This window comes from Anopheles coluzzii, chromosome 2, assembly GCF_943734685.1.
Source record: "Anopheles coluzzii chromosome 2, AcolN3, whole genome shotgun sequence".
Taxonomy (NCBI): Eukaryota; Metazoa; Arthropoda; class Insecta; order Diptera; family Culicidae; genus Anopheles; species Anopheles coluzzii.
In genome coordinates, this window is record NC_064670.1 from 34,639,030 (window position 1) to 34,666,005 (window position 26,976).

The 26,976-nt window shown below is 44.7% G+C and overlaps 3 protein-coding genes across 6 annotated transcripts; 1 reads left to right on the forward strand and 2 right to left on the reverse strand.

Annotated features, from left to right (window-relative positions):
- Nucleotides 1-93: 93 nt before the first annotated feature.
- On the reverse strand, nt 94-26,036 carry LOC120949293 (uncharacterized). Of its 4 annotated transcripts, none has more exons than XM_049605200.1 (4): nt 25,504-26,036; nt 24,373-24,474; nt 2,565-2,865; nt 94-2,482 (listed from the first exon to the last, which is right to left on the reverse strand). In XM_049605200.1, exons 3-4 carry the CDS (start codon nt 2,846-2,848, stop codon nt 601-603), a joined length of 2,166 nt encoding a protein of 721 aa, XP_049461157.1. In that variant the 5' UTR covers nt 2,849-2,865; nt 24,373-24,474; nt 25,504-26,036; the 3' UTR covers nt 94-600. The 4 variants fall into 4 exon arrangements, with proteins under 4 accessions (XP_049461157.1, XP_040222443.2, XP_040222442.2 ...); XM_040366509.2 differs by having other exon boundaries at nt 24,373-24,616; nt 25,504-26,035; XM_040366508.2 differs by having other exon boundaries at nt 24,373-24,616; nt 25,500-26,035.
- LOC120949294 (carbonic anhydrase 7) lies at nt 16,272-19,201 on the forward strand. Its single transcript, XM_040366510.2, has 5 exons — nt 16,272-16,816; nt 17,834-18,049; nt 18,148-18,301; nt 18,437-18,791; nt 18,866-19,201. The coding sequence occupies exons 1-5, from the start codon at nt 16,744-16,746 to the stop codon at nt 19,022-19,024; spliced, it is 957 nt and encodes a 318-aa protein (XP_040222444.2). The 5' UTR covers nt 16,272-16,743; the 3' UTR covers nt 19,025-19,201.
- On the reverse strand, nt 19,415-22,751 carry LOC120949295 (uncharacterized). Its single transcript, XM_040366511.2, has 2 exons — nt 20,455-22,751; nt 19,415-20,387 (listed from the first exon to the last, which is right to left on the reverse strand). The coding sequence occupies exons 1-2, from the start codon at nt 20,568-20,570 to the stop codon at nt 19,415-19,417; spliced, it is 1,089 nt and encodes a 362-aa protein (XP_040222445.2). The 5' UTR covers nt 20,571-22,751.
- Nucleotides 26,037-26,976: the final 940 nt, after the last annotated feature.

Here is a 26,976-nt window from a genome sequence, read left to right on the forward strand (position 1 = left end):
CCTCCACGAAGGCTTACTTTGCCTTGGTAGCTTCCATAGCAACGACATTCAAACGACGGGTTCTTTCACCTCACACACATCTTCCAGCCTCGATTAAATTTATTCTCTTTATTTTCCCTAATTCAAACTAGATCGGTGTGTTTCTATACAAAAAACGAGGATCGTTAGAGTGCACGATAAGTAAGAGGGCATTAAAATCATCTGCCCTTGCCCTCTCTACATCTCGACGGGGAGAGATTCAACTCCAGCTCTTTCTTCTATTATCCCGTATCCGTAAAGCCTAGTTATTGGTCATACCCACCGCCGCCGCTGCTGCTGTGCAATGCGAAATCTGCCTTCTTAACTTCTTAACTAGTACCTGAAGCCACCCTCCTTTCCGTCCGTTCGCAGAAAGAAGAATAATAAATAAAACGTGTTAATTTAGTTCCTACAACTCATCTCTACTAAACGTACACACAAGGAAGGGATCTATACTATGTACACACGCTTGCTTGCGGAACCCCTCGAAGGAAGAGCTATTTGCATCCTTTTCCCGCCGTTTACTTTTACGCGTTTTTACAACCCCGGGCTCTCGATGCAGTCCGGAACGTTCACCCCCCTCTACGGTACGGTGACTGGTAGGAAGCGGCTAGGATCTCCTGCCCGTGGGTTGTACCGAATGATAACCTTGTTCGGCTCTTCGCCCACCTCCAGGAACGTGTTCCAGTCGTACAGGAAGTAGAACCCATTGCGGCGCGGTGGCGGCAGCGGTTCCTCATTCACGGGATCACCGGCCAGATCGGACGAGGGGAACGAGTCCTCCAGGGCAGCACTGCGGGCACTTTCCGTCGTCGTGCTGGTGCTGGTCGTGGTAGTGGGCTCGTTCGTTGTCGTCGTGTCTACCACCTCTGTGGCTTCCGTTGTCGCCGTTGGCTGCACCACCTGTTCGGTGTCATCGCTACCGCCTGCGTTCGTGTTAAGCTGCAAGCTAAACCGGGTCGGACTGTCGCTTTCCGTGACCGATGCTTCATCGTCCTTCGCTTGTACCTCTGCGGTAACCGTACTGGTAGTGGCCGGTTCCTGGCGCTTCTTGATCTCGTTCAACCGTTCCCGCGCGTCCAACCCTTCGAGCAGCGGATCCGGACCCTGGGCAAGCAGCGACGGGCTAAGATCGTAGTGCTTCGGGTTGAGCACGTCGAGCGAATCGTCCGTCAGCGTTGCATTCAGCTGCTCGAGCTGCTTCACTGTCTGCCACAGCTGCTCCAGCTTGCGGTAGTCTTCGTTGCTGACGCGCAAATTGGCGGCCGATGGCGTTTGGTCGGCGGGTGGGTCCAGTTTGCGGGGTGTTTTCTCACGCCGTCGAACCAATGGCGCGGGGGTGGTAGTACCCGCCGATGCCGGTATGCCCCCGGAGGGCTTCATCTGTATGCCGAGCGTGTCTAGCACGGACATTAGCTGGGGTGCGACCAGGTCGGCATCGATGGACGGGACCGAGTTCATTACCATCGGTGGTTTTTGTGTCGGTTCCGGATGCATTGACTTCTTGTTACGAGCGCCCGGGCCTAGCAGACCGAAAGACTTGAGCAGTGCGTCCAGCTCTTCGTCTATTGGCTTAGCATCATCACCATCGTCCGTGGAAGATCCGATCGATAGAGGCTTAAAGGCGACGTAGTCATCCGGCTTTACGTTCGCCTGCGTTAGTCCTCCCGTTTTAACCTCGATAGCGGGTTGTTTCGATTCCTCGACCGTGAACGGTGTAGATTCTTCCACCTTCAACGGTTCGTGCAGTACCAGCGCCGATGGCTGAATGTCCACCAGACGTTCCGCATGTGGCTGTGGACTATTCGCACTGGCATCGCTGTCCGCTTCCTTTAGCAAACCGAACGAACGTAGCAGCTCTTTCAGCTCCTGGGCCACCTTCGGATCGTCCACATTGATCGCATTGTTCAGGGTGTCGTCAGCGGTTGCCGGTACGGCTGGAAGGGAAGGCGGTATCGTCGTCATCGTGGCGGGCAGTGGACGGAACGTTGGCGGCGTCGAAAGTTCCTCCGAGCTTTGGGTCAGTCCGATCGATGCAAGAAGGTCGTTCACATTCTCCTTCCGGAAGGAGGCATCACGCATCCGCTCCGGGAGTGTCGGATGGAAGGTGGTTGGACGAGGAGTTGTAAATCGGATCGTCGTTACCGGGATGGCAGCGGTCGTGGTAATACGCGGTGGTACCGTTGGTGCCGTCGTGGTGGTGGTCGCTACAGACCTTGCCGGCGTCACTGGGAACGTATCGGAGGCGCCCGTTTTCATGTCCGGGGAAGCAGCCCCAACGATGCGCGTCACCGGTGGCCGGGTGTAAATCTTTTGCATATTTTCCGGTGACATATTGTTGGTGTGGTAGGGTAGCACCAGCATAAGGGCACGCATGTGCTGGGCCCGATTATGGTCGCCGGCGCGGAGTGATTTGGCAAACTCTTCTCGTGTCACATTTTCAAACAGTTCCTCGATTTCTCCCCTAAAAGCAAAACAAAAGAAAAAGGCGTTAACGAAGCGTCACGGAAGAAAGTATCCCGCTTGCCACCTTGTAGAAGGCTTACCTTGTTAGTCTGGGAAGCGAAGGATCGAGGGCCAAAAGTCGTTGCACTTCGGCGATCGTTTCGTGCACATCGTGCATGGCCTTTCGTGCCTGGTCGACGTCCAGATCGTTAACGTCCCGCGGGCGTATGACGCGGTGCAAATTGTAGGCAACGAAGTCGTTCCGCCTCGGCAGTCGGCGTAGGTTCTGTGGCAGGGGTCGCGGGTACGGCCATCCGTCGGCCAGGGCTGCCAGCAGCAGTAGCAGCAACACTGGTAGCAGCGATGCAATCCGAGCGGACTGCATTTTCAGTGGATCCGTTCCTGTGAAGGAGTGGCGTAGAGACGAAGAGTGTAAGTAATGTATCAAAATACACTAAAGAAATATGAATAATTTCTAGTAGGATATTAATGGATTACGGCATACATTCTTTTTGGGATAAAAGAATATCAATAAAACTAACAGGAATTTGCATTTATAATCCATCGAGAAACTCAAAAGACATTTAAGAGGCTAAACGAACTTGAAAAGACCATTATACGAGATTTACACTGTTGTACCCGTCAAAACATCTTAACACGTAAAGTAGGGTGTAGTCGCATAGATGTTGTCAGTAATATCGTATAGGATTACTCAAAGTTTTACGAATAACCAGACTCTCAAATATCAGATCTACTCTTGTACCTTTCATCCTGCAGTGAAGAACTATGAGACATACACAACACCAGGAAATATTGGTATCGTATGCATGCATCGTATATAATATATTACATGATCCAGTATCCGTGAGGATCATCTCATTTCATAATTAGTCCTAAAGGGAGATTGAAACACCACAGCGGATATCCTACTGCTGAACTGAACTTTTACGAGCAATAAATCTTTAAAATAGAGGCGAATGGTTTAAATAACTGTAGAATAACGAAATACTTGTATCACACCGTAGACTGTAACCGATGTGTCAATAAATGGTAACGATAGGTACCGAGATCTGTCGGCTATTGAGAAAGAATTTAGAACCCATATGTCATTAGTCCAAACAAATTCGACATACACTTATCTGATGTTAATATCATTATTATCATGTTGTAGAATAATGGTCTTCGAAATAGATATCAAGTTTATGAGACCAAGATCAAACAGCTCTATGATTTAGTGAACTGTATTCTTCCATGGGATTAATATACAATATAATGAGGGCCTTCACGATTCTAGTTAGTTTTTTGTATGGAGTTTGACAGTTGGAGGCTGAAATCATGTAAACAATCCATACAAAACCACACAAAAAACTAGCCTGCAATTTTCAGTCTAGAAAATTTTAGCCTAAAAGCTAGAATTAGATTCGAGTACCTGCTCGAAAACACGGGTTTGTTTACATTTATCCCAAGGTGTATTAAAGAAATCAGGTGATGGAATCTGGAATCAAAGTGAATGTAGTCCAGGTGGTCTCATAGCATGTTTTTTTATAACCAAATTTGAATATCACTTTTTGACAGAACGAGTGAAAACTTTTGCTCCAACGAGCTTTCTGGAGGCTTGACGAATACTCGAAACACTCTTACAATCTTCATTCAGAAGCAGAAGCGATAAAAATCAGCCTTCTAAATTCATACACCTTGGGATAAGCCCACCTGTATACTGTATACTCACTTAGATAGCTGCTCGAAAACTGCTATACAATGCACACAGCTGACAGGCTGAAATTTCAGCCTACGAGCTTCAAACGGAGAGGGCCCCAATGTTGTCAATTGCTGCCGACTATGCTGGAAATATGGGATAGGAAAAGACGAGGAAATATACACTAACCAACTTCAGCATGTGTGCCGAATACTGATACCCGAAACATTGAAATCAGAAAATGCTGTGCACTCAAATAAATGACATGAAAATGATCTGTTCGCAACGGATCATTCTGGACAAAAACCCGAACAGTGAAGGAAATGAATTGTGCAATTACCGTAGCAATAGACGATGCGCAATCTCAGATTGCGCATATATTTATCTGTCAAACGGATCGGTTTGATATATTTATCTGTCAAAAAATATTTATATATCTCGGACATATAATCTTGAAAATTTATGCGCAATCTTGGCGCAATCTGAAAATGTATGGAAATGACGTTTATAGCTCAGGGTTGGCTACGCGAAATGACATATGTTTTGATAAAACGAATATATGCGCAATCTGAGATTGCGCATCGTGTATTAATACGGTTAGCTAAGATTAGATGTCGGTTAAGCCCAACATTATGCAGCGGAGAGTACAAGAGGGAACATTTTCTCTGCACCCTCTCTAACGTCTGGGTAGAAGAATACAGCGCCATTAGACATAAATGATCGCGAATTTCACAGACCATACATATAATAAAGCCCAGCGGTTAATGTATGGCCGCAATTAATTTATTCGCAGTATTAGATAATAATAGCTGTAGTTTATTTGTTAAAATTCAACAGATCCTAGACAGCCCCCGGGATACTGATATTTTCAGCAATTAATTAAATTTAAAAAAAAATTAGGTTTTCTAACGCCCTCACAATATCTTCTAATATACCTCGCCATAAGACGCTTTAAATTTTACATTACGTGGGGTGCTTTTTTTGTCAACCACAAACCAATGCTCACAGTGAGTATGGAGAAATGGCGAATTATGCAAACCAAACTGTCTGTCTGTCCTCTTGCATTAGCTGCACAAACACAAATTCCATTCCTTAATGAGCCTCGTCGTATGCGTCGCGGGTGGGCGACATTTGATGGCAAAGTACCGTCCCCAACGACCAGGGGGGCTCTTGACACAATGCTTTCCCACATACTGTGGTCACCGAGGTTTTCGTGTCCAAGACTTCCGAGACAACATAAACCTATTGTGTGGGGGGAAACAAAACAAAACAAAAGTGAAATTGTAACTCAAAACCTAACACTTCAACACTGCCCGATGGTGTTGGAATTCGAAATTCGTGTGTTTCTCACCGTAGATTGCTCGTTTGGACAAAAGATAGCGACACCCCCAGCAACGGATGAAACCAACTGAAGAATTGAGAGGACGTTTTCGGGTGCTAGATTATTAAGGCCCCATTTGTTTCGCAATCTATATTGTATACAATTTGCACCGGCGAACCATAAAACGGCGCTCACAAAAAAAAGCTGGCTCTCCTTACGTCAAAAGTGACGCAACACGGGGAACATCAGCACACACAATCTACTGGAGGTTACCATCTTCCAAAAACACGTGCGGGCAAAACAGCAGCTTCGGTATAATATATCTTGCAAATAAATAACATCTTCCGGAACGTTGATAACCAACAAACACCCCCAATGTCGCTCGTCTTCCGTGCAAATTGTTGCAATAAATGCAGGTAATAAAATGAACAAACCATCCGGCTCGCCGTTATTTAATCTACATAAATTATGTTCCATTTTTACTTTCTAGCAACACTTGCTTCGGTGGCAACGGTGTGAAAGAGGTGGCAGCAGAGGCGGATTGGACCCGTCCACGATGGGTGTTTTCAATTTCTTCGGCCTATATCTTCCGCTCCCAAACTTATCCTACCGGGTGTATGAAAGAACTGAAACAAAGTCACCCTCTCTTCTGCCCACCGTTCCATTCCTCACCAATGCCTATTCTCTTCTGGTCTACACACACACACAATCGACACAAAAACTGTTACTTTTGCTTGTGCAGTCAAACGTGGTGCCCGTTGCTTTTCTATGTCTGGTCGAAGGAGACTCGATGCAACTGCAACGAAACAACATAAAACAACACCATTGCGCAATGCACAAATCGCAACACATTTCCCACCCGTCGGATCGATCCCCACCCGAGCGAGCGGCTTGGGGCGCGGCTGAACACGTGAAGGCGTTGCTGTCGAAGGTTACCCACCAGCCGTTTGTAAAAGTAGTTCACCAAAAAAAAAACACACACACATGTGCTCGCCGGATCGTATCCAGCCCAAATCAAGGTGAATCGAAACGTTTCGGGCATGGGTGTAGAGAGTTCGATCGTCAAAGTCTGCAGCAGTTTGGTGTGATCGACATTTTTGAAGGAGATGAAACAAACGCCTATCAAACCGGGTTTTTAATTTGATTTAGCAAAACTGAATTCGCCGAAGAAGGTTGCCAGGGGTAACGGCTGCTTTGAAGGCTAAAGCTTCTTTCAAAAGAACGAAGATCACAGCTCGTATCATGGTAAGTCTGGTTGTTTCTCGAACTAATGAAGTGCGATCGTGTATCGTGGTGTTAAGAATAGAACGTTGCAAATGTTTTAAGCTAACGCAGTGTAGCTTCTCTTCCTTTACATCAGCAATCATAATCGACCTGCTTCCTATCGATAATAGGTGTTAACTGTACAGGCAAAGCAAATTATTTCGCAGCGCAGGATATGCAAAAAGCCTACAATCACGGGTTTGCATTCTGCAAATCGCTACACCACTTAGACCGTTATTTAATTTTAGCGCCGCCTACCCTTCACCGGAACCATTCCGTATCAATTCAATTCCGTTGTATCATTCGAAACGGATTGAGCGATCAATAAGGTATGAGGGAGCCAAGCCAAGGAAGCATGATTGAAATATTGTAGGACATTTTACATTTGAAATATGTGGAATGTTCGTTTCCAAATACTTGTGAGTAAGTTTAATAAAGGGTCTTTCGGATTGAAACAAAATGTGGAATAATAAATCACCGTAAATTTTCAATTTAATGAAAAATTCTCTTAATTCCAATGCAACTTAATATCATTTTTATTAAAATGTACTCACTTTTTGAGAATGTACAATCAAATTTAAAATTCTTGATTTCGCTTTAAATACAACATTTGTCGGTGTCATTTCACATAAATGCAAGAAATTTCTTCAAAATTCTTACTTGAAGTAATAATTCATATTAAAGTTATTAAATGTATATTACATGGAAATGATTAAACGTTGCACATTCACCTTTTGGAGTTAAGAAGATTTTGTCTTTATCAATCACCTCGCCAATTGATAAAGACAAAATCTTTTTAACTCCTTTTTAAATTAATTATAATCATTAGAGCAGTAAATTGATCATGATCATAAACCATTGCATATTTTGCGTTGAAAATGATGAATTCTATTTTAATCCTCTGTAATTTAACCACCAGTTCCCATTTCGCTCCCATTTCCCCTACATGTATTTGCAAACAGCAAAATATCGCATTATGCACTCACAAAAACTGTAATGTCCATTGCTTTTCGCACACTACACTACAGAGCTCCAAATCAATTCCATTTCACACGTGGGGAGGCATTTAGACAACAAATTGAGCACACAAACACACACACATACATCCACTCACACACGAACATCCTGCTCACGGAACGGCTTTTAGAGCAGCAAAAAATGGTTCAATTATGGGTTCGAGGGATGTGTTTTGTACAGTTTGATGCAGTCAAAAACTTACTTTCCCTTCCTGTAAGTGTTTTTTTTGGGTAATGCTCGCTTACAACCATGCACAAACTGCGCTTAGTGAATCTTCGTCTTTGTCAGTTAACGGGGGTTTTGTTGATGTTGTTGTTGTACACGTGTGTTTACGGTGCTATCATTCAACTGCAACCAAAACAATCTGATCTGATGATTGCGACCCTTCAATCTACACAAGTACTACTCTTGGCAAGTAATAACAACTTCACCTCTTTGTACCAATTTCTCTTATTACTTCTTTAGAAATCAGCCCGAGAATGGCTCTTGAACACATTGCCGATCGCTCACTCGCGATCACTCTTGATCGGTACACCTTGATAAGCTTGCGTTGCAATAAAAGATACACAGGTTATTGACAGGGCGGGCGTGCTAAACTTGTCCTGTCCTGGGCATCCGGATCGCAGCATACGCAGGTTCAATCGCTTTCCTTCCATAACGCTTTCTTCCCTATCACTGCACCTTGACTACCTGTTGATAGCACGCAATCTTCCTGCAACGACCAACAACTCCGCCGTACTGTTATCAATCACCACAACTCGCTCTGCTCGCCACCACCGTCTGCGCCGCGCTGAGTCTTACGCTTCTATTACGTTAGGATCTTCCGCAACAACCGGCTTCGCCTGATGGCGTAATAGAGAAATTTCCCTCTCCAGTGGCAGCTTGCCGCCTTTTTTGCCAATAAAAAAAAACCAGTTCCAAACGGCGCTTGCCCATGAGCGAGCCATGAGTCAGGGGGATCTTCCACAGCCCAGCCTTGTACGACCGGTGTGTGAGTGAGTGTATGGATCCGGCACTGTTGCTACTCTTGCGTGGTGTTCAGGTGCTCTTAGTGGTTCTATTCCGGTTTGTTTTTTTGCACAAACACGCCACCACTCTTTCATCAACACAGCTGTGATGAGGTTGTAGCCTTCCGCGTGACTTTGAAGGCTCAGTGTCACCAGCCACCAGTGTTTTTGGCAGGGTCGCAAAGATCGTGTGGACATCTATTCCACGCATAATGGTCAATGTCTGCTACTTCTGTGCCGTCGCGGTAGGGGATTGATGATCGTTTCCAATTCCACGAATAGCCCATCGAATGAAAACATTAGCCGCGATCGCCGCGACCATTTCGAATTGCCGTGAAAGCCATGAATGGCTCGTGAACCATTTTGCCCGATATTTGCTTGCGTGCTTTCAAGGGTGAATTGGATTTGGCACGGATCTATTTTTTTGTTTTGCCTTTGCTGAATGACCAATACACACATTTCGTTACACTAATAATACTAGTCTCAGTGCCACCGGGATTAGCTTTATGCACACTTTCCCGAAGGCACCACACAACATCGGAAGCTTTGGTATACAAAGGTCATATTTGAACGGATATTCTACGATAAATTGAGCATTTGTGGGGCGGACTTTGTTGTAAGTCATGCTGCCTTTTTATATCTAGCATACGTAGAAGATCACGTCTGGTACATTTATTTGCTAAAAATATATGACCGTCTCAGATATTTTGAATGATCTGGATTATTAGAGTAGTAGAATAGTAACTTTTATGTACTTGTAACTTCTTTTATGTAACTGCTTATGTTCTTATTTGACTCTGCGAATCTTATATTTCGTGGTTCTCAATGATCAATGATCAGTCTAAAATTCCAGATATCATCAAAATTTGGAAAAATGCATTTGGAATTTGGAAGGCTACAGAACACAACGGAACAGAAGGATATAAGCAAGTTTAATATATTCCAGTGAAACACATCTACTACAAAAACACGTCAATCAGGAGGCTTTTTATTCCTCGAAACAGTTATAGTAAAAGTAAAATAATTAGTTCCAGAGTCGGCATAAATCTAATACAAAAGCAAAAAAGTGAAAACACAGAAAAATTGCAGAAATGTCTATAAATCACTCAACAATCAAATATCATAAATCATTATATACACAAGCTATACCAATAACATTGTACTCCATTTACTCATTTTCCTATGTTTTACTGTTTCTGATAGTTGAAATAAAAGAATTTTCAATGTTTTTATTGCCTTCAATATATGTTTCCTTTCGTATGTTATCAAATTTAAAACTAATATTCTATGCAGTAACGAGATTGTTTCAAGACGCTCACCTTAAGCAGAGAGTAGCATAAACGAAGAATAGCGACATTTTTACTGATTGTTCACGTGCAAACCAAAGAAGAAGCTATTTGTTTGCCCATAAGTGCTCCAAAAGGCCCCAAAGTTCGCAAGGTGTCTTTCTCATTGTTTAACGATGGCACATTAAAGTCTTATTTGCGCTTTAGCTTTTCAGCTAGTCCACACGATCCATACACGTAAGACAAAATGATATTTAAACCAAGTACTAGGATCATTCTTGCGCATGGAAATCATTCTCTACACGAGATAAGAACCCACGTACGAATGCACAACACAAGGCAGCACCGTAAACAAGTTAAACTCATCTTTACATTCATTAGCCCTAATTTCCTACCATTTCCATCAAGAGACAAAATCCATCAACAAATTTCCATCAAGAGATAAAAATTGAACAATGGTCTGTGATTGTGATTTGCAACGGTTTCCACAGCGGAAAACATTACTCTCTACACTCCATTACCAAAGCAAACCCACTTCGACCACTCTATGTGTGCAAGGTAGTGGTCGAATGCATTTATTAGCAAAAAGCACATACAAACCATTGCTCAAACTTGAACGGCACCTCACACCAAACATGTTTGATGAAAGCGACAGCAAAAAGAGAAATGCAACATCCCCAAATGTGTGTCACTCGAATCAACCGTATCCTCACACTCCACACGACGTTTACGAGATCCAAGCGATGATCCGCAATATTGTCTTCCGCCAGCCATACAGCCCGACATGTGCGCCGCATATCTATCGCAAAATGATCCTAATCTGTTCGTTGCAGTTCATTGCCATCGTTGTCCCATCGGTGTGCAATGGGAAGATGCATCGTGCTGGAGTGCATCCCACATTATCACCGGTGCATTACCGTGCGGAGGCCACGGTCACGTGAGAAGACAATGGTGCAGTGTGTGTACCATTGTGCCGCCGTATGGCCGTTGTGACCGATAGGGCAGCCCTACCGCTGGCGGTTGCGTGAAGTATGCAATTAGGCAGCTTTCACTCGCGCCCTTACTTAACCCCGACCCCGGCACGTGAAGGGCATGGACACACGCAGCCATGTGTGGCGTGCTGCTGCTGCTGCTGCTGCTACTTATAATAACAATAATAGTGACGAAGCCATCCAGTCATGCCGGCAGAGGAAAGTTCAAACAGTCCACTATGCCGCCACACCGCAAGAGGGCGTTGAGACGTTGAGATTGTTCGTTGCTCGCTGTTTGGTGGGCACTTTTTCAACCCGATACTGGCGGCAGCCGGTCGCTCCCCTCCCCTAATCATTGCAGTGCGTAAGCAACCGTGACCGCTTAAGATAAAAGCATTGACCAACGCACAGAAATCGGTGAACCGAACCAGGAGAGCTCTGCCGAACGGACACCACTAGATGGCCGTCGTAGTGATGGCCCCTATCGTACGAGCCAAAACTTTCCCCTCCAAGTGGCTATCACCGGGGGATGCGTTTTCTTTGTTGTGCTTTGCGAAATTTGACACTTTTTTCCCACTTTGGGTTGCTGATAGTGGTAGCCAGGTGAAACTCAGTACTCGGTGTTTCTTGTGAAGTTGCAAGCAAATTTTTAAATCTCTCAAACGGACGTCTCATGTGCCGCAGAAATCTATTACAGCCAAATTGACCTAAGCAACTGCATTGGATCAAACTGAGGATCACCAATAGGCACAAAGACGATCAAAACAACAAAGGCGCCACTTGCACAGAGCTGTAGTACTAACCAACAAGACTCTAATAGCATCCTCACGAACTGGGGGTGAATAGATCATCATCAAAATATGTTGTTTTGTACCAATTTTTTTAGTCTCGTGACATGCTCTCAGTTTGGATCATGTCTATCGATCTACTTGTTGTGTGCAGTGATCGAAACAAGCGCCTTTCGAACAAAAACACATAAAAAAATGGATAGGAAATTGAAACGACAAAACACTGGTGGTTTGCGGAAGATGCCCAAGCCAACCAAGTTCACCTAAGGGGTGCTCTGCACGTGTTACGATCCCGGTCAAGAGGAACGCGTCACGATTTCGCACCATTCCATCTGCCCTGCTCACAGTGATGCAGGCTCGAAGTGATGGGCGGACGTTCCATAATTTTTCCATAACCAATAAACATAAACATAAAAGATCATGATCATACTGTTCTCAGCGAGTTTCTTAAAGTAAGACAGATGGCGCCACTATACAATGTGTACAGATGGCGCTATTGTTTATATTTGCTAACCTTATATTTGGTTTCCCAGTCACTATTGGCTATAGAGTACTGAGAAAGTAGATAGTATGGTTTAACTTAAAAATATTGTTGATGCGAAAAAGGACACATCTAGGTGAAATTTACTGCAAAACTCTTATAAATGTTACTAAATGTTTTGATTAATTAATGTTTTATGATTATCCGAAAAGTCACAATATACATAAAACATATGTGTGCACAGTATTCATCAAATGAGCTGTTGTACAATTACTCCGCTGTCAAATTCTGACTAGAATTTGAGAAGCAATGCAATGCAATGGACATGTCCATCCATTGACCCATCGTGAGGAACCAGCCGGGGAACGCTCGGAAAAGGGAAGTTTCCGCTCAACCTACACCCTTCACTGTGTCTTCTTACCCCGGGCACGACACACGCAAACACTTGAAGGTGTAAATGAGGAAGTGCCAAATCATTATCACATGTGCTGTTCCGCTCCAGTATGAGTACATTGGGCGTTTTTTGGTTGGTGTTTGTTAGTGTTTTAACTTTCGAGAACTTTCAAACCATGTTTCCAGACTTTATTCGAAAATTGAAGGCACAAAGCTATATATACTTCAGAAAAATTGAAGTTTGTATCGGATACAATTTGCTGTGGGAAGGGCCAGCACTCTTAAATGTCCTGGTAACCTATACTTCCCTCCATGCTCTCTTCACCACGTGAGCCATTTTTGTGACGTTGTTAGCCGTGTTGTGTAGTAGTGCAGGTGTTGGTTCTTATCCGTGAACCGTTAATTTTGCGGTAATGCTTTTACCAAACATAACGCACCGCCTCTCCATCTGAAGACGCTTTTTTAACAGCCAAATTCAATCACAAATTGCGGCAAACGATCATCACTGTTCTCGTTTTCGCACCGTGCTCCACATCTAAATACGAGGGCGTGAAATGGGTCGCATGGACCGACCGAGCCGAAGCGAAGCTTTTAATGCCATTATCGGTGCTAATCGGTAGCAACGAGCCGCGATCGGCGCTGTTTAATATCTGCTGCTGCTGCTACTACTTCCAGGATCGGATTCCAGAAGCACGGTGCGGGCTCGCTTGTTCTGATTTCCCGCGCCGGAAGTTGGTGCAGGTTCCTCCCACCATGCCTCCAAAAAACGCGTTAGAAGTAAGGCGATTGAGCGAACTACTTCACTGATAGGATTGCTGAACGAGCCGAGAACGCACCTATTAGCCTATATTTATAGCTCGATAATCGTGTGCGCGTGTTCCGTTGCTGCACCGAAATGCGTCAAAAACGGAAGGTGGAAATGGGGATATAAACTGTTTAAATATTTCACCTTAAAATCTCGATCGGCTGTGTGTTTGTTTTGATGGTTTGGATTCTATGCGTTGTCCCGGTTCCGTTTTGTGGGTTCCGCTTACTTTGGCAGCCACCTTCTTTTTTAAGACCAATTGAAAACTACGCAATCCAGCACAGACACATTTGCGTTAAGTAGCCTGCGTAGATGAAGTAGTTACGGATGGCTTTGGGGCGGATGATCATTCGCACAAGTATGCGCCGGTAAAGCACTTGTAACTATAATCAAATTAAAGCCATGGTTTGAGTGAGCTACTGGTACTGCTGCTGTCGGTTATCGGTGTAGGGCCGGCGACCCGAACAAGTAGCTCCCGCTCCCTCATTCCACACACGTTCGATAGTAAAGTTGTGATTTTTATGTCAGCATATTTCAACGAAAGTACACCCTCCAATCAGCATAATAATGAACGATCTCTACCTCGATCGCTGTACATACCGGGACCTGGGGAGGCCAATAATACATAGCGCGGGAGGTGTAGCGGAAGAGAAACAGTAACTAGGATTGGTGCTGGTGGCGTGCGTCTTGTGATGGCGCCTGCTATCCCCCTACTTCGGATCGAATCCGTCGAATCTGTCTATTCAAATTAGCGCTCGGTAAGCTCAATTTGCCCATTTTATAAGGCGTGTATACCGTACACAAAACGGTCCTAGAATCGATAAAATATGTTAGTGGGCATCGGCGGCCCGTCCATCACGAAGATGCAATATAAATTACAGCCGTAATCATCGAAATATTTTACACCGCACCCAAGAGCCCTCTGGTTCCCTTGGCCGTATCTCGCGAATGTCTAGAGGCTCTCCAATATGGCACGAAACAAAAAAACAAAAAAAGAGAATGTATCGAGGGCTATACGCGGTTGAGGGAAAATCCCTACATTGCGTTAAGCGCTCACCCCGAGCGCTCATTTTCTTCGGAAATGAACGTTACCTTTAATGACCTTGGCAACAAGGGAAGACGAGATCATACCCCACCAACACTACTAACTTCCTTACTTCAATGATGCTTGGGTATATCACCTGACGAATCCATTTTACAGCTGTCTACACTACACTACCCAGTACTACACCAACGTGTGTGTGTGGGGGGGAATTTCGATCGTGCTGGAAAATAATGAAAACAATGTGACGGTGAAACGAGGTGAAAAAGCTTCGACGACGACTTCCTCGGTGGCGAGTGTCGCGATTTCAATGAACGGGTAATTTACACCTATACCTTATGCCGTCGCAAAGCCATGTTTGTCCCTCTCCCGGCCGCCCTTGGTAGATTGACTTCGTGAGCGACACTTAATAACCCAGCAGCAGCTGCAGTCGACAAACCAGTAGCTGTTAGAATAACCCTCGCGTTGATTTTGTATGGTGGTTGTTGAGTACTAAGCGGTAGAAAAATCCAAAATTTAGGATTCTGGATGAAAAATTAGTCCCGTTAACACGATCCTACACAAATTCTGCAATCACTGATGAGTTCAATTGAATGATCATGATTGATCGCCTTTGAAGACTAGGATCTGCCTTCAGGAAGGACAACATTCTTCAGGAGATCGAATTCTTCCTTTCAGCTGCCGTATCTTTCCATACTTAATAATGATGTTGTGTTATAATAAATCAATATCATAATATTTTTAGAGTTCAGTAGTCACTGAACTAATTCTGACACCGAATATTGGTAGTGAAATTCATAGCATTATAGCGATCGTTAGACCGCCCCACACGATGTTTCAGATTGCCTACATATCTTGTCTACTATTAATTGATTTCTAAACACAAGCATAGGGGCTTGTATCATGTCAATGTGAAATCTGGTAAAAACCCTATCAAATAAATGCACCATTTTAACGCCATTACAAATTCAACCTTTCTGCCCCAGATCGTTCGCTGCCTTATCACGTTCAAACTCCCATCAAGGGCTTCGGAATGCAACCGAATTAGGTATGCTTCTTCCGCATCTGCGCAGGAGAGGATGACAGTGTCGCAACTCCCTCACTAAATGTCTCTTAAACAAAAGATAAGACGCACATTGATTTATGTCCATCCATCCATCGCTATCCTCCCCTCACCAAAACCTAACACATCCCCCTCGCAAAAGGCACGCAACTCCAACCACAGGAGGTAATTAAAATTTGCCCATCGACACTCCACCGTTCCCCCCCCCCCCCCCTCCCGTTGCTCCCATCCCAATCAGCCTCGTTGAGATTCACACCGTCCTCAGGGCATGTACATCGTACACGGGGTCCACCGCGCTAAACACGTTGCGCCGAGGCGCCGCACGTTTTCGAGCAATTAATGGTCAAAAATTCGCCCAAATCCGCCTATGGTAAGTTAGTCTGAGCTGGCCATCTTGGTACGGAATAATTCTTTTCTTGCCCGCTGCCCACTGGCGTGGCATTCTAAAACCGTGGTGGCAAAATTTTAATGTCCATTCCGAAGACGTCCAACAAGGAAAAAGGGATAAAACCCAAGCGTACACGCATACACGCAAGGGAGCGCGCGCGCGCTCGCTTTAACACCTCCCCCATTATGGTGAGTGTCGGATTGTGTCCACCCAGGTATTCTGCACACATCGAGGCGAGCTGCTGCTCTTCTATGCACACGATTCTATAAAACACTATCAGTGGCGCGCCGAAGGTACCAGTTTGCGGTCGGGAATCGGTCGAGACAGACGCCGCCGGTACAGAGCGCTGTAGGATCGTGCACATTACAACAGACAGTCTGCTGCTGCTACTGCTGCTCTCTGTCATCTGTCGTCGAAGGTGCAATTGCGCTTTTCTGTGTGGGATTTTCGATAGTGTCCGGTGGTGGTCATCCCTTCCCATCGGTGCTCGCAGTATCGCCACGTGTGCTGCAGCCGCAATCGCAAACGCAATCCAGACTCGCGCAAAAGGAAGAAAAGCACGTTCCCGTTGCGTCTGAAGCTCAGTTGCGCGCGGACAGTTCTGTTGCAGTCCCACTCCAAACCGGTCGTTAAAAGCATCCTTTTTGTGAACTCTGAAACCGAAATCGTGCCTGCAAATAACGATCAGTGAGAGCTCGGCGCTAAGTGAAACAAGGGTTGGAAAGTGAAACATTACCATCGCTTAAAAAGGTGTTCATCATGCAGTTGTCGATTGGATCGAGGTGCTGCTGGTCTGTTTCCTCACTGCTGTTCGCGCTGCTGCTAAGCGGCGGTAAGCTGTGATTCTAGATTAATTGCTAAAACATCGATAAGAAGCACACGTTCGATGGGAAGAGTGCACACTTGAGAGAGTGAAAGATTGCGGGACAACCTCTCGCCAGCGTGCGATTGTGTAAACGCACCTTCCCTCCTGCTAAATGTGAATAGGTGCTCTAATGCCGGGAGGATTACTAGAGCACTGCACTGGCTCTGGTTGGTTTTGGCGTGGTGTTTAACAGAAGGGTTTGCCCAACGGCCAGTAGTGCTCACATGCGCGCTCATCCACCGAAAGTCAAGCGTATCTGTTTTGCTGCTGCTGCTCACCGCAGAAGCAGTGACCTCTCGGCACACTTACACCAAGAGAGCCGCAGCCGCACAATTGCACCCATAGGTGTAGCAAAATAACACCGTAAACCAACCCCCCCGCCACAGGCGGCAGCCGAGTTTATCTAACTGCAAGCGAGCGGAGCACGTGGCCCGAGTTTTATGAGCGGTGATTCTCGGGTGCATCTCGAGAGGGGCAATCGTTTGCGGGCTGGCCGTTGTAAATGGTCACAGACTTTGCTAGGCCCCGTATCATATCGTACTTGCGAGCTAAAACAGCAATAAGCACTCTTTTCGCTTTCGGTTGAAGGTGTGCTGTAACGCTAATGGCTACTCATATTTGCACATTACTATGTGACATCGTTTGAAATTGTTATCGTTCGTTTAATTTCCTCTAGTTTCACGAGTAGCTAAGTTAAAGTTGATTTGCTAACAAATAATCTGTTTCAAGTTGGTTCCTTTTGTACAAATGGTGTGGTTGTACATGATTGTTTAAACATGCTATCATCGTACAAGGTTTACGGAGGCAAAAGAGGGTAAAGTACACGATCACGATGGCGTGGTTTGCCAATTTTGAATTTACAGCATCCCTCTATCTCTCTCCCTCCCTCTCCATTCACATTTAACATATATGAGTTCCGACACGCTAAGTGCCACAACCAATAATATTTCGCTATCGTTCGATGAACGTTTTCCTGCCCCACAGGCCGGTACGACGGTGCGGACGGGCATCGGTTCGGCTACTCGAAACCGGACCAGCGGCGTTGGTCCAAAGCGCACCAAAGCTGCGCCGGCGCGCATCAGTCACCGATCGCGATCCATAGCCATCGGGCCGTCCCGCTGTACATGCCGGCGATCGAGCTGGTCGGATACAACAATCTCCTTCCGGGCCCGATGACCATCCACAACAATGGCCATTCCGGTAAGTGTGCTGGCTGGGCGGAGGGCGCGCAAGTTCTTTCACTTACAGCCCCCTTTGCCTTTCTGGTTTCGCGCTCTGTTCCTTTTTCCGTCCCGCAGTGTCCCTCTCGATTCCGAAAACGGACCCAGCGATCGGCAAGCATCCGTACATCTTTGGCGGCAAGCTGGAGAACGAGTACGAGCTGGAAGGGCTACACTTTCACTGGGGCGACAAAAACAACCGTGGCGCAGAGCACGTACTCAACGATATCAGGTAGGTGTGCGCGAGTGTTTGTGCGAACCTTGTGCGCAAAAAGGCGCTCTTGCACCATCGCCTTCACCAACAGCACCAGACACTGCAGGCCGGGGGGATTTATTATGCATTTGTCCTTGTGCGACCGTTCGCTAGGTATCCGCTCGAGATGCACATCATACATCGGAACAAAAAGTACAAATCCGTCGGCGAGGCGCTGGGCTATTCCGACGGTCTTACGGTGCTGGGCTTTTTCTACCAGGTCACCGAGCAGGACGCACCCAGCATCAACACACTGGTGCGCTCGTTCGGCCAGATCGTCGACTACGACCATACGCTCCAGCTGAACCACACCTTCACCCTGCAGTCGCTGATCGACGGGATCGATCTGACGCGCTTCTACACGTACAAGGGTTCGCTCACGACGCCGCCCTGCTCCGAGGCGGTCACGTGGGTCGTCTTTCCCGATCTGCTCGAGCTTTCCGTCAACCAGATGAAGCGGTTTCGTACGGTGAGTGTTTCGCGGGCTGCAGTTTAAAAAAGGGAATCAAATTAAATCCATTTCATTTCGTTTCTTTCTTTTAGCTCGACACTGGCATTCACGGTTCGCCCATGGTTGATAACTATCGGGCGCTGCAACCGATCGGCAATCGGCGCGTTTTCGTGCGCAAGGTAAACTCACGCTACACCGGGCTGGACGTGTTTGAAGGCAGACACCACAGCAAATGGGACTGGGTGTACTAGGGCGGGGGATTGCTACCGCCCGGTGCCCGAACTTTTGGTTAGACGTCGCGATGACCTATTCGTTCGTGGCTGAAAAATACCCGCAAATCCATTACACAACACCCCATGTGCCATCGTCCCGGACTATCGTTGAGAAGGGGACATCGCGAGAATAAAACCACGCGCTAAGAAACTACACTACTAGCCGGCTTCAACCTCGGTTTACAGCAGAAAATACTTTATGACTACTATACGAGAAGCATATGTTTGAAAAACGGGTTTACAACAAGGCTGCAAAAAAACGCGAGCATAAATTATTCACTCCAAAATCATAATTGTCAACACTTATTATTAGTAAGCTGGCCAGTGCCGCATGAAGTATTTACTATCGATTTTAAGTTAACTGATTTATCATTTCGTACCGTTCGTTCGCTCCCTAGTTTGGCCTACTGTTTTCTGATTAATGGTTGATTTTCGCAAAATTCGCTTGGAAACTTTGTTACGGGTATTCCGACTATCTTTGACCGCCGCTTGGCAGACGTTTGCGTTTTCATCATGGTACAGTGCGGAAGTATCTGCATTAAGGACTACCCTCCGATCGCCTGTCAAATCCTTCACGGTGGACATTCTTCTCTGTTTCGCTGGCGTAGGTGCAGTGATGAAAGAAGGTGCACCTAGCTGCTGTTTCCGGCGCATTTTCACGCCAATATTTGGCCCACTGTTGCTTCTCAGTACTGGAACGCCTACGTTAGATAGTTTGTTAAAATGTTGCATAAGTTTGTCCGATAGCAGGGTAACGTTTTCATTCAACCCTATGCTTAACAAGGCTTCTCGCGTTGACCTGACAACCGGAACATTGCCTTGAGTATGGCTAGCCGGCACAGCTTTTGGGGGTATAGCGATATGCTGCTTGATATTCTTCCCTAAACCTTCGTTCGATTTGGCGACACGGTTCTCCTTACCATTCTCACGGGACGCTTTCGGCTCGCCTACGCCCATGAGCATCAGGTCGAGCCGTTTTCCGTTACCGTCTAGTGCTTCCATATTGTAAAGTTTCTGACGATCCGTTCCAACTAACCACTCCGGTAGCTTGGCAGCTGATGCTGGCTTTGGGTCTAGCTTCGTACCCAGTGAAATGCGCCACGAAGGACGTCCAGCAATGGTGCGCGTTTTGCACACCGTTTGCTCCTTGGCTTTGGTGACTACAGCCGGCTCTGACAGACTGAGCTGATTGAGGCCGCCACCGAGCAAATGGGTGGAAAATTTCGTTCCAAAAATGCAATTAAACAGTTGCTTGTCTATCACCTGAAACTCCTCCAAGCTGCAGTTCAAACTTTGCAATGCACACACTTCGTAAATGTCGTCCAACGTTTCACATCCAGCGCTGTAAATGGGTAGAAAGAATGTTGCACAATCTCGCCATCTTTTCTTGTTGTCAGTTTAGCACTTACGGTTCATTGTCCTGCGTGGGCATTAGAAGGCTGAACTGATTCGCCGGTACAGGCACGCTGAGGAACGCTTCGCGGAGGGAAATATAACTCGAAGAAATAAACGTTATATCTTTCATAATGGAAACTTTTGATCGACACCTTGCACTCTCGGAACATTTAATGTGGTGCGATTTCTTGTACCTGTGCCGTTCGGCGGTTTTTTAAACCACAGCTGATTGTTCTGACAGTTTGTTATTTGACAGCTCGTGTAGTGATGCATTAGGCGGTGGTCTATCAATGTATCGCATGCATGCTTGCTCTATGTCGATACATCAAAACAAGCAAATCTGATCTAATCGGTAGTACAGCGCTGCTCGAATGATGTCGCCAAATTTTATAACAAATGCAAGTTATTAATGCAAACAAATACGTCATACAAATTATTTGTGTGGATTTAAACATTTGTTTTAAATATGTAAATGAAATGACTGGTATTTTTCATTGAATTATGGTCATTTAATTAAATCCAATATTTTTCCAATAACAAAATGATGAAACGTATTATTATTTCTCCAAAAACACCTTTAGAAAGACTTCAAAATATTGTACACGAAGACCGACTCGGGATCTTAACGCAAAAATGGAATATTATTATTTTACAATTATTATAATGAATTAACACATGAGTCGATATGAGATTAACCTTCCGACCGTAGTATAGTTTTGGTTTTGCTTTTTCTTGCAAGCCAACTACATTCAGCGTAAGACATACCCTTACGCCTCCTCTTCCCTCTTCAATCTGATCGCATCACTAAACGTATTGCATATCCAAGGCCTCTTGTGTCATGATCGTCAACAATGCGGCCGGCTTTTTTGTTTGTCTCTATACACCTAAAAGAGCTTCTTGCGCACGATTGCGTCATAGTGGTAAACGTCCGAACGGCGGTATCATCTCAACTTTTACGACGACTCCTTCAAACGAAAGCGTACCGAGGCGTCCAGCAATGCTTCATCTAATAGCAACCATTACGTCTCCCACCGCACTATTCATTTCGTGCCCTTTCTTGAACCATTCACATCTCGGAAGATTTTATGTAATTTTTATCAAAAAGAGAGAAACAGTCTTCCACAAGCTTTTCAGATGTATCATGGATAAAAAATGAGGCTTGTACAGCTCGAATGGCCACTATCGGTGATTAGAGGGATGAATTAAGTTAACGAGTTGTCAAGATGGTAAATTTATGGCTAGATTTAAGTTACTCAACATCTCTTTAACATTATCATTTAACGACGGCTCAAAGGTGCAGAAATAACAAAAAACCCGTATCTACTAAAATGCTATTTACAAAATTAGACCACATTCAGCTGTAAATAGTGTTTGACTGAGTGGGACCAACCTCTTTTTTGCACACCAACAAAAAATAATAACTATTTTAAAGCAAACTAATTAAAACCTTCACATAGTTAGCAAACAGCCGATTAACATTAATGATGCTGAAGCACGAAGCCTTTATTCGAATTCTTTTCTTTTCACTTTCAGAACCGCACGATCGCTTTGTATGCTAACACATATCCAATTCCAATTGACACAGTTCCCACCCGGCCATAGACAATCTTGACCACAGACAACCACAACAGCAGCAGCAGCAGCATCAACGTTCTTGGCTCATTAACAATTCATCGCGTTCAAAAACACTACACCAAACCGCTAAGAACAAGATTCTCACTGCTCCTCCGGTTGCTCGTTGTCGATCGTCGAAAATATTTTGCGTGCGAATGGCTCATTTTTATGGCGAGCGGCAATTATGAAGACGTGTGATGAATTTGCATTACCACTACATTAAGGCGTGCTTACGAATTCTTTTCATCACATTCTTGACCCACATCAGCCTTAACCTCAGTGGTAACCGAGATCGGTTGATGTTTTCGCACCTAAGCTAGGCGTGATCAAGCGGTTGCTGCTCGATCGAGACTCGGTAGTGAAAACCATCATCCATAACATCGTTACCCTCTCTCCTATCGTATCGAGGCGTACAAGACTGACCTTCTTTTTCGTTATTCAACTCCGGTCCATACCATGGTCCTGTGCACGCGTTCGAGAGCTCCACGCGTTGCAAAAGTGGCAAGCGCGCGGTGCGCATTCGCGATTAAAGCAACGAAACAATAAAGTATCATCATTTCACCTCCTTTTACGGTAGTTGAGGTGGAGGTGAAGGAGTTACTAGCCAAGTACGTAATAAGTTTGCTTGTGTAGGGTATGCGTGTGTGTGTGTATGTTTGTGTTTAATAAAGTAACCCTCACACTGTGTAAAACGGTGTACTTTGAACGCCAAACCAATCCCATAGCTTCGTTTGCTTCCTTTTAATATGCATTAAGTAGACACATTAGCGTTTGATTAAATTTTAAAGATTTTTTCCTCCTACAAACAACCAGTTAGCAAACAGATTGTGTTCGGTTTTAAATGCGTTTACCCATTCATCACGCTACCCCCAATGCCGCGGGTGTCCCGCGAAACCGCCACTGAGCCTTAGTCCTTCGGACAAGTCAAGGTAATTTACTTTCAACGACGGCCCCTCACCCGCCATCCCGCGGTCGGAATGAGACAGTTTCTTAGAGTGGTTCTTGTATAGGTGGTGGAACTCGAACGAACAAGGGTAACATTAGCAACCTTCCAGCGCCATCCGGGAGGACAACCGGTTGCTTAATAGTAGCTGCTTGCTACTAAGAGCTTGTACACACTTAAGCTATTTACGGTGAAGCCTGGCAATAAATGCGCAATCGACCAACGACACCTCGGCTCGCTCGTATAATATCTGACAAATTACAGTTTTAATTTAAAACTTCATATGCTAGACACAGGGTTCAGCTCATCACTAATGACACAGGCAACATTAAAACACACTCCAATACATGGGGCTTGCAAAAACTTTCATTGGTGCCAGCCGAAGAATGCCGTTGATCCGTGGTGAGAGGTGTTACTTTGCGTCTGTGCATATTCATCGCACAATTTGCAACGGTGAAATTTGGGACAAGCGCAGCGTGCTTAAGTGGTTTTGTTTATCTTGCTGCGATGATCCGAAAGAAACCGAAATCTACCACAATCGGGGTTTTTCCTTTTGCCGAATGGGTTTTTTTTTTTGGGGTGCGATTATTTATAATTCTTTTTATTGTATTTTCTGGTTTCTATTTAAATTATTTCTACTTAAGCCGTAATTATCATGTCTAGTTTAATCTGCTGATACTTTCTGCCAACTTTAAAAACATTGTTGACACACTTTTTTTCTCGAACATTCGGGAGATGGATTAAATTGAAAACAATAATAAACCCCTTTTAAGTGTCTTTCACTTTTCTTAACAAACCAGCTCCATACACCACACACTCCAGTGGAACACGAAATATCACCAAAAACATGGATCAAATTTGCTCTTACGAAAGTTTAGCGGAAAATAGACAAAATTCGTACGATTTTTTTTTATTCAGAGCTTACCGAAGATATGAGTTTTGTATGACAACATTGACAGCAAAAGAGTACACAAGCTGATACACGGTTAGGCGTTAGGCATTAGCGCCTGCATGAAGGTGCTACAATCAGCGAAACAATATATTTTCTGATCTGAGATCGGTACTGTCTAATACTTGATCGTTTGATGCCAGAGATTGACCTGACACGACCAAACGGCATAAAAAAGTTGTGTAGGAATTGTAGAACACCAAACATCTTTGGTTTGTTTTTAGAAACTCGAAGGGTATTTAGCTAACTTTAAATGACAACAAATATAACAAAAATCACGTGATACTAAAACATGATTATTTTTATTAAAAAGGATTGAATTTCGAGCTGAAATACTATTGCTTCTTATCACATCTACTCAGGTTAACTATTACAAGCTAACTTTAAATTAAATATAATTTAATTAAGAATAATGCTCCTACCTACCTTTGTAGTGTTGTTGTTCCGATGATCCCGTTTTCTCAACCTCGATCTTCCAGTTCACTTGTGCACAATGATTGAAAATTTCATGTGCTTTCAATTTCTGCACTGGATCGAGATGAAGTGGTCAGCAACAAAAAACAAAACAAGAAATAGAACAGCTCGAAGCAAGAAAACAGCAACGGAAAAAAATAAACACACACAAACAATCACGCAGTAAATTTACCACTAAAAATAACTACCACTGCCACTGGAGAAGGGAAAATTGAAGAAAAAATATATGATTGATTAGCACCCTTTTGTCACTAGCCACTGGAGGAAATGCACGGTCGGAAGCAAAGCGCGGTGCCCCTACACGCAGAAAGATAGCAGATGAGGACGAAATGCACACATACACACACGATACACTTTGGAACGAACGAAAGTTGTTCGAAAAAATTATCGCTTCACTTTCACAAAAAAAGACACAACAGACACACCGGCGAGAAGCACACTCAACGCATTTGTTCGCTGATCACCGGCTGTGACCATTGGTGGACAGATACTTCGAACGCATTACTTTTGGGGTCATCCACAAGTAATGTCGATGAAATCCTTGTGGAAAGATAATCCGTTTTTACACTTAAAAAAAAAACGAAAAATTGCATCCGGCAACGGGTGAACGGAATGGCCTACGCGCAAATATGCGCAATGTTCGCGTAATCGATTGGCAAATGCACGTCGTCACATCGATGAAGTAACACGCCCCGGACCCCCACACACCACTGGTCACAGGTTTTGAACTGGGTCTTACTGTACGTTACTCACTGCCTCGCCAGTCAATGGGCCAGCCAACGATCGGTGGGGACAAACTGAGCAACGACGCAGCAGGATCTTCATTCACTGACACATGAACCCTCGGGAAGGGCTACCGCAAACCACTTTATCTTTTCACTTTCAGTCTACCCCGGGACCTTTCGAGCAGCGGTGTCTGCTCATGCACACTGTTATTCACCGCGATCCTCGGGATTCCATCGACCAAAAGGTAAACAACGCCCCAGCGACAACTTTCTCCGGCGTGGATAACTTGCTCGCGGATGCTCGACGCGGGAGCTGTGCGGTACAGTCCGAGAAGAGGGGACAGATTAACGTACAAACCTGTGCCGCTGCTGGTGGATAAATGTTTGGTTTATCGCGCTTGACACCTCAAGGCTGTGCGTGCGAACTGCACGAAAGTCTAACACGAACAAAGTCGGAGTTGGTTGTGCGCGGCCGGTCCAAACTTCGTGCCGGTGCGGTGGCCGATCTCCTCGGTGGCCGCGCAATAATCCACCTCATCGTGCCGTTTCACTCCGTTCGCTGCACTGGGCGCACCTCTTTCACCGTCATTCGTCTACCATTCCTTTCACTCACGTTTCCGGAATGCAGTGCTCGATCTCCCCACCCGCCGTGGTGCATGGAGCATAAGATCACCTGTGGGGAGCTCCAGGGTAGCATAGGCTTATGCTAGTTACGTGAACACCGTGGGAGGGAATGGAAGGCCAGAAACACAGGTGCAATTAGCTGTAAGTGTGAGTGGGTATGGTGTGATAGACAAGGTAAAGTAGATGCATCCGGGACTTGAATGTGGTAAAGCATCGAACGAAACAGCTGACGAAAGGCAGTTGGATTGGAAACAGTAAATGTGATCTAAAGCCGCAATTGCATGCAAGCTTTATGCAAGTTCAGTTTTTCAAAACGGAGTTTTAAGTTAAGTTTTGTAAGATGAAAATCAATGGGACTAGAGTAAAATTTTGGATAACTTAAAGCCAGATAAATGAGAAAACTAATTAACAAAAAACACAGTGAATTACGAAACATTTCTTTTTTGGAGATCCTCACTTACACACATTCGTCATTTCAAACATTCAAAACGCAATTAACTATGATTTTCTGGCCAAAAGAACTTATAACCCAGGTTGGACGCAAGTCTTTAAATTGCATGCAAAAGTATTGAAAATTTTGCCCCGATTGATATATAGAGCACGATGAAATGAAATTAGTTTTAAATTTTAATGATTTAACATAAAATACGTTTAACGTAATCCGTGCTCCAATCCTGGCGATATTTTATTTCATTTTGCATGCAATTTTAAGTCATATAGACCTGCGCTATAAGTTTTTTTTGGCATGAGTTCTTTTTACCGATTTTCCATACTATTTTTAAGATTCTTATAGTACGAGTTGTCCTTTCCTGCACCTTCGATTTATTTACTGTTCACAAGAATAAGAGCACATTTATGAAACATTGTCTAATATACCCAGAATTTTTTTCTGTTCGCTTATTAAGATTTCGCGTCTACATCATAAAAGCTGCATAAAAGCCTACACTGAATTGGAAGCTTGAATGGACGTAGTTTCTTACTTCACTTTTATACAGAACTGACTTCTATATCCTAAGCTATCAATTTAAATGTACATAACTAATAGCTACCACATAAATGTTGTGAAAATTAGGGAATAAGTAAAACAGTATAGAAAATGTTATAATGGTCAAACATCGACGAATGTGGTTGTTGCAATTTCATTTTATTTTTCACTATTGTCTAGTATATAAACATATGATTTACGAGATTTAGCAGTAGCTTTTCA

Excerpts from the sequence above, each read along its gene's own strand:
- LOC120949293 (XM_049605200.1), bottom strand. The coding sequence starts at position 2,848 with ATGCAGTCCGCTCGGATTGCATCGCTGCTACCAGTGTTGCTGCTACTG. Across the intron at positions 2,483-2,564 it reads TCGCTTCCCAGACTAACAAG|GGGAGAAATCGAGGAACTGT; the intron begins GTAAGCCTTCTA and ends TTTTGCTTTTAG.
- LOC120949294 (XM_040366510.2), top strand. The coding sequence starts at position 16,744 with ATGCAGTTGTCGATTGGATCGAGGTGCTGCTGGTCTGTTTCCTCACTG. Across the intron at positions 18,302-18,436 it reads CACGTACTCAACGATATCAG|GTATCCGCTCGAGATGCACA; the intron begins GTAGGTGTGCGC and ends ACCGTTCGCTAG. Across the intron at positions 18,792-18,865 it reads AGATGAAGCGGTTTCGTACG|CTCGACACTGGCATTCACGG; the intron begins GTGAGTGTTTCG and ends TCTTTCTTTTAG.
- LOC120949295 (XM_040366511.2), bottom strand. The coding sequence starts at position 20,570 with ATGAAAGATATAACGTTTATTTCTTCGAGTTATATTTCCCTCCGCGAA. Across the intron at positions 20,388-20,454 it reads CCCACGCAGGACAATGAACC|CGCTGGATGTGAAACGTTGG; the intron begins GTAAGTGCTAAA and ends ACCCATTTACAG.